The sequence below is a fragment of the Xyrauchen texanus genome, chromosome 27 (genome assembly GCF_025860055.1).
Source record: "Xyrauchen texanus isolate HMW12.3.18 chromosome 27, RBS_HiC_50CHRs, whole genome shotgun sequence".
Taxonomy (NCBI): domain Eukaryota; kingdom Metazoa; phylum Chordata; class Actinopteri; order Cypriniformes; family Catostomidae; genus Xyrauchen; species Xyrauchen texanus.
In genome coordinates, this window is record NC_068302.1 from 40,784,792 (window position 1) to 40,795,977 (window position 11,186).

The 11,186-nt window shown below is 46.7% G+C and overlaps 1 protein-coding gene across 2 annotated transcripts in view; it reads left to right on the plus strand.

The window, feature by feature from the left end:
- The window catches only part of LOC127620742 (protein Largen-like), a 12,637-nt gene extending 2,612 nt beyond the window's left edge, over positions 1–10,025 (plus strand). Inside the window, exons 2-3 of one of the 2 annotated variants that reach the window (XR_007967799.1) lie at positions 1,087–1,892; positions 9,593–10,025. Coding sequence is in view for 1 of the 2 variants with exons in the window: in XM_052093953.1 (XP_051949913.1) it covers positions 1,087–1,761 (675 nt within the window). In the remaining variant the exon portion in view is untranslated. Of the gene's footprint in view, positions 1–1,086; positions 1,999–9,592 lie in introns of those variants that run through there. The other variant, XM_052093953.1, reaches the window with a different exon arrangement.
- The last annotated feature ends 1,161 nt before the right edge of the window (positions 10,026–11,186 follow it).

Here is an 11,186-nt window from a genome sequence, read left to right on the forward strand (position 1 = left end):
AGGGAGCATCCTATAACTCTCCTATAACTGTTCTGAGACCAGTGCAGACAGACAGACAGCACACTGGAGGTTAAGTCATACACTAAATAGGGAGCAAGGGAGCATCCTATAGCTCTCTATAACTGTTCTGAGACCAGTGCAGACAGACAGCACACTGGAGGTTAAGTCATGCACTAAATAGGGAGCAAGGGAGCATCCTATAGCTCTCTATAACTGTTCTGAGACCAGTGCAGACAGACAGCACACTGGAGGTTAAGACATGCACTAAATAGGGAGCAAGGGAGCATCCTATAGCTCTCCTATAACTGTTCTGAGATCAGTGCAGACAGACAGCACACTGGAGGTTAAGTCTTGCACTAAATAGGGAGCAAGGGCGCATCCTATAGCTCTCTATAACTGTTCTGAGACCAGTGCAGACAGACAGCACACTGGAGGTTAAGTCATGCACTAAATAGGGAGCAAGGGAGCATCCTATAGCTCTCTATAACTGTTCTGAGACCAGTGCAGACAGACAGCACACTGGAGGTTAAGACATGCACTAAATAGGGAGCAAGGGAGCATCCTATAACTCTCCTATAACTGTTCTGAGACCAGTGCAGACAGACAGCACACTGGAGGTTAAGTCATGCACTAAATAGGGAGCAAGGGAGCATCCTATAGCTCTCTATGCAGTTAAGTGCGTTCAATCCTAAAATCGGATCATAAGTTCAGTTTCAGGCTGCAGATGATGTTTGGACACTCAATGATCATCAGTTCATAGATTCAACATTTATAATGTTTTATTTGAACATGATTGACAGTGATTGGATGATGCTGGACGTTTTAAGAAAACTTTTTGCATTTCTTTTAGATGCGACTAGTTATAAATGAAAAAGGCAAATGGAAAATGCACACAGCGGTCACACTCGGGTCTCTGGAGGATAAACTCGAATTTGACAAGATTTTTCATTTTATCACCTTGCACAACCTTATCTGTAATGACCGTGACCTCTCTCTCTCTCTCTCTCTCTCTCTCTCTCTCTCTCTCTCTCTCTCTCTCTCTCTCTCTCTCTCTCTCTCTCTCTGTCTGATGTCTCTCTCTCTCAGGTGGTGAATGAGATCGACTGTCTCACATCAGATCTTCATCTGGAGGAGATGACAGACAGCTCAAAGACAGACACTCTGAACAGCAGCTCGAGCAGCACCACGACCACCACCCTGTCCAGCGTCGACAAGATCAAGATCTACCCCGAGGAGATGCTGTTCAGACCAGCAGCGGTCCCGCCGGCGGTCCTGAAGAGACCTCACCCGCCCCTGCCGCCCCCCCGAATGACCCCAAGCAGACCCGAGGAGCCTAGCGATGGCCTGTCGTCAAGGACACCGCCCTCGGCTAACGGGATAGTGATGCAGAACAGAGTTTTCCCCGTGAAACCCATTCATGTGTTGAGCAAAGACTCGTGTTGTGGGGTGAAAAGTGTGACTGCGCCCTCCGCACCTCTACTGAAACACGAGAAGAGCCGCTGTCTCACGAGGGAGCGTGTGCGATTCAGCGAGAAGGTCCAATATCTGGGCTACTGTCCGGACTGTGACCTACAGTGGGATGTGAACAACATGGATTTGCACTTACACACAGAATTGATTGAAGGCAAACCGAGTCCCGAACATCAGTGCTCCTCCTCGCTGCCTGCTCAAGTCCTCGTGGACAACGGCAGCCTCGGTTTCCCCTCGAAGAAACCACACAAGACCATTTTACGCCACAAAACCACCACCACAACCGTTTGATGTAGACTGAGTCTAAATGAACCATTTAAAAGTTCTCTTTCTAGTTTTGTATGATATGAAGTGCAGCGACTGAAGAAGCTCATGAAGAGACCGCAGAAGAGGAGGATGTCCTTCACTGGAGATGATGAAGGGTAAGTGCTTCCACAACTGACTCATCAGAACACTGAGACTGGAAAATGTTTGACCGTCTTTAAAAGCCTCATATATTTAAAACAACTGTTAAAAAAAGTTACATCTTTTGCGCTCGTGGGTCAATATTGATACACACACACACACTTAACTCACTCACACACACACACACACACACACTCACACACACTCACTCACACACACACTCACTCACACACACACATACACACTCACTCACACACACACATACACACTCTCACACACACACACACACACACACACACACACACACACACACACTCACTCACACACACACACTCACACACACACACACACTCTCTCACTGACACACACACACACTCACACACACACACACACACACTCACTCACTCACTTGTGTGTGTGTGTGTGTAGTGAGTTGAGTGTGTGTAACGTGTGTGTGTGTGTGTGTGTGTGTGTGTGTGTGAGAGAGTGTTGTGTGTGTGTGTGTGAGTGTGTATGTGTGTAACGTGTGTGAGTGTGGATGTGTGTAACGTGTATATGTGTGTGTGTGTGTGTGTGTGTGTGTGTGTGTGAGAGAGTGTTGTGAGTGTGTATGTGTGTAACGTGTATATATGTGTGTGTGTGTGTGTGTGTGTGTGTGAGAGAGTGTTGTGAGTGTGTATGTGTGTAACATGTGTGAGTGTGTGTGTGTGTGTGTGTGTGAGTGAGTGTATATGTGAGTGTGTGTGTGTGTGTGTGTGTGTGTGTGTGTGTGTGTGAGTGTGTGTGAGTGTGTGTGTGTGAGTGTGTGTGTGTGTGTGTGTGTGAGTGTGTGTGAGTGTGTGTGTGTGTGTGTGTGTGAGTGTGTGTGTGTGTGTGAGTGTTTTTGTGTGTGTGTGTGTGTGTGAGTGTGTGTGAGTGTGTGTGTGTGTGTGTGTGAGTGTGTGTGAGTGTATTTATCACTTTGTGGGGACCAAATGTCCCCATAAGGATAGTAAAACCCGAAATTTTTGATCTTGTGGGGACATTTTGTCGGTCCCCATGAGGAAAACAGCTTATAAATCATACTAAATTATGTTTTTTGAAAATGTAAAAATGCAGAAAGTTTTCTGTGAGGGTTAGGTTTAGGGGTAGGGTTAGGTTTAGGGGATAGAATATAAAGTTTGTACAGTATAAAAACCATTATGTCTATGGAAAGTCCCCATAAAACATGGAAACACAACATGTGTGTGTGTGTGTGTGTGAGAGAGTGTATATGTGAGTGTGTGTGTGTGTGTGTGTGTGTGAGTGAGTGTATATGTGAGTGTGTGTGTGTGTGTGTGTGTGTGTGTGTGTGTGTGTGTGTGTGTGTGAGTGAGTTGAGTGTGTGTGTGTGTGTGTGTGTGTGTGTGTGTGTGTGTGTGTGTGTGTGTGTGTGAGTGAGTTGAGTGTGTGTGTGTGTAACGTGTGTGTGTGTGTGTGAGTGAGTTGAGTGTGTGTGTGTGTGTGTGTGAGTGAGTTGAGTGTGTGTGTGTGTGTGTGTGTGTGTGTGTGAGTGAGTTGAGTGTGTGTGTGTGTGTGAGTTGAGTGTGTGTGTGTGTGTGTGTGTGTGTGTGTGTGTGTGTGTGTGTGTGTGTGTGAGTGAGTTGAGTGTGTGTGTGTGTGTGTATGTGTGTTGTTTGTTTGTGTGTGTCTGTGTGTGTGTGTGTGTGTGTGTGAGTTGAGTGTGTGTGTGTGTGTGTGTGTGTGTGTGTGTGTGTGTGTGTGTGTGTGTGTGTGTGTGTGTGTGTGTGTGTGTTGTAACCGGTGGTGAATGTGCTGTAATGGAGATGAATGGAGTTTGAATGGTAAATACTCCGATCAGACTTTAATGTGTCTCACAAGCGCTCCAGCTCTTCTTTCATGATGTCTGCTCTGGATTGTCACGTATCTGCAACTATTATGGGCTTGCCCTTAGTAACCGTTGCTGTGCGTGTTGATCTGAGCATTTGTTTTAAAGCTTTGTCTGATCATCATCATCGTCATCAAGTCTCCGGCCATTCTTCAAATCTGCCTGTTACGGGTCATTTAAAGGCTCTTTTGGACTGTAAACACGTGATTATGTCAGATTAGAGTTGATTACTCCTATTTTTAAATTCATTCATTTTATTCTTAATAAAATCTTTATTATTTTATCACCAAGTAAATATAAATATACAAGTAAATATAATAGATCCACTTCATGCTCAGGGTCAACGTTAACTTTAACCACTAATTTTAAGTGGGACCGACATGAGACAAATAAACAAAAGTGAGTTTAAAGGTCAACTGCTTTTTAAAGAATGCATTATAGTAAATAAAGTTTATTATAAAGTAGCCTATAGTGATATTATATAGAATATGATAATATTTATAGATATATTTAATGGCCTGGAAGTCCATTTAGAGTTGTTTTTAAGATTATTCACATATTACAACAAAACTCATGTGTATGAGAGTTTTTATTTAATTATTTATATAAATTCTCGTGTTTTTATATAATTTACTTTTTAATTGATTTTGTCTCGTGAAGTTTTATATTTATTTTAAGTCTCATTAGCTTTTTTATTTTACTATTTATTTTAATTTTCATAATTTATATAATTTACTTTTCATTTATTTTAAGTCTCGTGAATTTAAAAAAATATATATTTAAAAATGTATTTTAAGTCTTGTAAGTTTTTATATAATTTATTTTGTTATTTATTTTAAGTCTCGTGAGATTTTTTATTTATTTTAATGCTTTGAGGTTCTTTTAATTCATTTTATTATTTATTTTAAGTCTCTTGCGTCATTAGTGGTTTATATTTAATAAATTCAGTCACTCCGACTGATTCATAAGAGTTTTTGATTCACTGAAAAGAGTCGACTCGTAAGATTCATTAGTTCAGATTTGGACAACGCTGTTACGGGTTTGTAGCACCACAGAATAATTGTCTCAAGATGATTCGCTGATGTTTCCCTCTTTTGTAAGTCGCTTTGGATAAAAGCATCTGCCAAATGAATAAATGTGAATGAATAGCAGTGCAGAAAACATGTCAATTAATACTGGACCCTGATCGAGAGCGAGAGAGAGAGAGAGAGAGAGAGAGAGCGAGAGAGAGAGAGAGAGAGAGAGAGAGAGAGAGAGAGAAAGAGCAAGAGAGAGCACGAGAGAGAGACAGAGAGAGAGAGCGAGAGAGAGAGAGAGCAGAGAGAGAGAGAGAGAGAGAGAGCAGAGAGAGAGCGCGAGAGAGAGAGAGAGAGAGAGAGCGAAAGAGAGAGAGAGAGAGAAAGAGCAGAGAGAGAGCGAGAGAGAGCGAGAGAGAGATAGAGAGAGAGAGAGAGAGAGAGAGAGAGCGAGAGAGAGAGAGAGAGAGAGCGAGAGAGAGTGAGAGAGAAAGAGAGCGAGAGAGAGAGAGAGAGCGAAGAGAGAGAGAGAGAGAAAGAGAGAGAGAGAGAAAGAAAGCAAAATTTGTTGCATCTTGCCACATCCTGAGGGACGACCAGAGACCAGCAAACACCCAATAAACACACACTCACTCACAGCCGAACACACACTCACTCACAGCCCAACACACACTCACTCACAGCCCAACACACACTCACTCACAGCCAAACACACACTCACTCACAGCCCAACACACACTCACTCACAGCCCAACACACACTCACTCACAGCCCAACACACACTCACTCACAGCCCAACACACACTCACTCACAGCCCAACACACACTCACTCACAGCCCAACACACACTCACTCACAGCCCAACACACACTCACTCACAGCCAACACACACTCACTCACAGCCCAACACACACTCACTCACAGCCCAACACACACTCACTCACAGCCCAACACACACTCACTCACAGCCCAACACACACTCACTCACAGCCCAACACACACTCACTCACAGCCCAACACACACTCACTCACAGCCCAACACACACTCACTCACAGCCCAACACACACTCACTCACAGCCAACACACACTCACTCACAGCCCAACACACACTCACTCACAGCCCAACACACACTCACTCACAGCCCAACACACACTCACTCACAGCCCAACACACACTCACTCACAGCCCAACACACACTCACTCACAGCCCAACACACACTCACTCACAGCCCAACACACACTCACTCACAGCCTAACACACACTCACTCACAGCCCAACACACACTCACTCACAGCCCAACACACACTCACTCACAGCCCAACACACACTCACTCACAGCCTAACACACACTCACTCACAGCCAACACACACTCACTCACAGCCAAACACACACTCACTCACAGCCCAACACACACTCACTCACAGCCCAACACACACTCACTCACAGCCGAACACACACTCACTCACAGCCCAACACACACTCACTCACAGCCAACACACACTCACTCACAGCCCAACACACACTCACTCACAGCCGAACACACACTCACTCACAGCCCAACACACACTCACTCACAGCCCAACACACACACACTCACAGCCCAACACACACACACTCACAGCCGAACACACACTCACTCACAGCCGAACACACACTCACTCACAGCCGAACACACACACTCACTCACAGCCCAACACACACTCACTCACAGCCCAACACACACTCACTCACAGCCCAACACACACTCACTCACAGCCCAACACACACTCACTCACAGCCCAACACACACTCACTCACAGCCGAACACACACTCACTCACAGCCCAACACACACTCACTCACAGCCGAACACACACTCACTCACAGCCCAACACACACTCACTCACAGCCCAACACACACTCACTCACAGCCGAACACACTGCATCAGACCTACACACACTCACAGCCGAACACACACTCACTCACAGCCCAACACACACTCACTCACAGCCCAACACACACTCACTCACAGCCCAACACACACTCACTCACAGCCCAACACACACTCACTCACAGCCCAACACACACTCACTCACAGCCGAACACACACTCACTCACAGCCCAACACACACTCACTCACAGCCGAACACACACTCACTCACAGCCGAACACACACACTCACTCACAGCCCAACACACACTCACTCACAGCCCAACACACACTCACTCACAGCCCAACACACACTCACTCACAGCCCAACACACACTCACTCACAGCCGAACACACACACACTCACAGCCGAACACACACACTCACTCACAGCCCAACACACACTCACTCACAGCCCAACACACACTCACTCACAGCCGAACACACACTCACTCACAGCCCAACACACACTCACTCACAGCCAACACACACTCACTCACAGCCCAACACACACTCACTCACGGCCGAACACACACTCACTCACAGCCGAACACACACTCACTCACAGCCCAACACACACTCACTCACAGCCCAACACACACTCACTCACAGCCCAACACACACTCACTCACAGCCCAACACACACTCACTCACAGCCCAACACACACTCACTCACAGCCCAACACACACTCACTCACAGCCCAACACACACTCACTCACAGCCCAACACACACTCACTCACAGCCCAACACACACTCACTCACAGCCCAACACACACTCACTCACAGCCGAACACACACTCACTCACAGCCCAACACACACTCACTCACAGCCGAACACACACTCACTCACAGCCCAACACACACTCACTCACAGCCGAACACACACTCACTCACAGCCCAACACACACTCACTCACAGCCCAACACACACTCACTCACAGCCGAACACACACTCACTCACAGCCCAACACACACTCACTCACAGCCCAACACACACTCACTCACAGCCGAACACACACTCACTCACAGCCCAACACACACTCACTCACAGCCCAACACACACTCACTCACAGCCGAACACACACTCACTCACAGCCCAACACACACTCACTCACAGCCCAACACACACTCACTCACAGCCGAACACACACTCACTCACAGCCCAACACACACTCACTCACAGCCGAACACACACTCACTCACAGCCCAACACACACTCACTCACAGCCGAACACACACTCACTCACAGCCGAACACACACTCACTCACAGCCCAACACACACTCACTCACAGCCCAACACACACTCACTCACAGCCCAACACACACTCACTCACAGCCGAACACACACTCACTCACAGCCCAACACACACTCACTCACAGCCCAACACACACTCACTCACAGCCCAACACACACTCACTCACAGCCGAACACACACTCACTCACAGCCCAACACACACTCACTCACAGCCGAACACACACTCACTCACAGCCCAACACACACTCACTCACAGCCCAACACACACTCACTCACAGCCGAACACACACTCACTCACAGCCCAACACACACTCACTCACAGCCCAACACACACTCACTCACAGCCAACACACACTCACTCACAGCCCAACACACACTCACTCACAGCCGAACACACACTCACTCACAGCCGAACACACACTCACTCACAGCCCAACACACACTCACTCACAGCCGAACACACACTCACTCACAGCCCAACACACACTCACTCACAGCCAACACACACTCACTCACAGCCCAACACACACTCACTCACAGCCGAACACACACTCACTCACAGCCCAACACACACTCACTCACAGCCCAACACACACACTCACTCACAGCCGAACACACACTCACTCACAGCCCAACACACACTCACTCACAGCCGAACACACACTCACTCACAGCCGAACACACACTCACTCACAGCCCAACACACACTCACTCACAGCCGAACACACACTCACTCACAGCCCAACACACACTCACTCACAGCCGAACACACACTCACTCACAGCCCAACACACACTCACTCACAGCCCAACACACACTCACTCACAGCCTAACACACACTCACTCACAGCCCAACACACACTCACTCACAGCCGAACACACACTCACTCACAGCCGAACACACACTCACTCACAGCCCAACACACACTCACTCACAGCCCAACACACACTCACTCACAGCCGAACACACTGCATCAGACCTACACACACTCACAGCCGAACACACACTCACTCACAGCCGAACACACTGCATCAGACCTACACACATGTATATAATGTTCAATTCCAAGTTCAGTGTTCCTTTGTGTTTTTATATAGATTTCTAAATCCTTTTTATTTTATTTATTAATCTTTGTTTATTTATTGTTTTATGCTATCAGTATTATTATTTTGTGTACTAAATGTTCTAAATCATTTTCTATGTTGTTTTGATGCTTTGGCAATACTGCCAATAAAGCTTTCTGAATTGAATTGAAAGAGAGAGAGAGAAAGAGAGAGAGAGAGAGAGAGAGAGAGAGAGAGAGACAGGAAATACATCATCTACTGATACAATGAATGAAAGAACAGAAGGATTACTGTCAGCAACTGAACATACTTCAGTAAATGTTCCTCTGGTCTGGAGTCAGTCACACGTTTAACACAGATTATAAAGCACAGTTTGACACAGAGGGAAGAAAAAAATCAATATTCCTCTCAAGTTTCGTCCTACACACTAGCATGTGAAATACCGTCATGTATGATTTCAGATGATGTTCATGTGCGCCGCTGACAAACCACATCATCACTTATTTCAAATATTACCCACATTTCATGAATATCTCGGCCCGTCGCAGTTGTGCGTGTGTTGTATTGAGGTTTAATGTGTTTGTCTTGTTGCCCTGCAGGTCTGTGGTACAATCAGCTGGTCATGTGACAGGAACCCCTGGAGCCCCTCGCATCAGTCACAAGCCCCCGACAGACTCGACTCACTGATAAAACATGGCAGAAGCAGTGACAATCTGATTCTCTCAAACATTATTGAAATGAGGAAAAACCCACAATCCTTCAGAACGGATGAAACCTTCTGATCCGTTAAGAACGATGATTGATCTTCAGTCTGTCATATAATGTTGCTGCTCGCCAGATGAAACCAAATCAATCGAAATAATGTACATAATGTGCACGTTTATGCACCTGACGTGGTTCAGATCACGTATATCCCGTTCTGAGGACACGTTTGTAAAGATATTTTATGTTTTGTATTTAAAAGCTTCTAAGAGCATATTTTTGATATTCTGTGAGATCATTTTAAAGACGTCCATATTTTTGTCTGGGTTGGATGCAATGAACATGTGTTTATGAATAAACATGAAATAATCTGCATTGACAGTAAACACGCCTTTGGTTTGGGTTAAAGGGATAAAACGGTGTCATTATTTGCTCACCCTCATGCTGTTACAAACACACATGACTTTATTGGCTGGGAACACATAAGGAGATATTACGCAGAATGATTCAGTCACCATTCACTTATATCGTGTTATATATATGTATCCTGGCAACGGTATAAAGTTACATTTGAGTGTATTGTGTTTGTCACGACAGGGTTTTTGAGTGTATGTGCTTGTAAAGGGGGTTTAGATGAGAAAGGAGGAGGCGAGATCCGGTTTGACAATATAAATAATATTTTAATGATAAACTTAAACAAAAAGACAAACACACACATAGGTGTCGGACAGCTGTCTGTAAATCTCTCTCTGTCGCACTGCTTGATTCGCCTGATTAGGGGCCGGATGTGCGGAATCACGACCCATCCCACTTCCACCCGGCCACATTCCTCCCTCATTCTCTCAAGTCGGGAGCCCCAATACTAGCTGGTTCTCCGATACACTGTAGCTTGGTCCACTCCTCCACCCTCTAACGGATGACAGCCGCACCTTCCTGGACGGATCGGAGGCAGACCTCCGGCCCCTGGCTGACGGAACGCCCCGCCACGTTCTTGGGAATCAGAAGGGGTCTCCTCCGCCCCTGGCAGCGGCTCTCCTGCTCAATGCGGTCAGCCAGGAGCCCCTTTTCCCTTTGTGGTCTGCGGCCGTTCATCCACTCTCATGCAGTCGGGCTCCTCCGGCGGATGGCTGCGGCTGCTCCATTGGGTTGGAATAGTGCCGAGGAATCTATTAAGGCGCATCCCTCCTCCTTCCCGGATTTCAGCACCACTGTGAAAAGGATCCAAGTCCTCGTGGTGGCATAGTGACTTGCCTCAATCCGGGTGGTGGAGGATGAATCTCAGTTGCCTCCACGTCTGAGACTGTTAATCCGCGCATCTTATCATGTGACTCGTTGAGTGCGTTACCATGGAGATGTAGCGCGTGTGGAGGCTTCACGCTATTCTCCGCAGCATCCACGCACAACTCACCACACACCCCACCGAGAGCGAGAACCACATTATAGTGACCACGAGGAGTTACCCCATGTGACTCTACCCTCCCTAGCAACCAG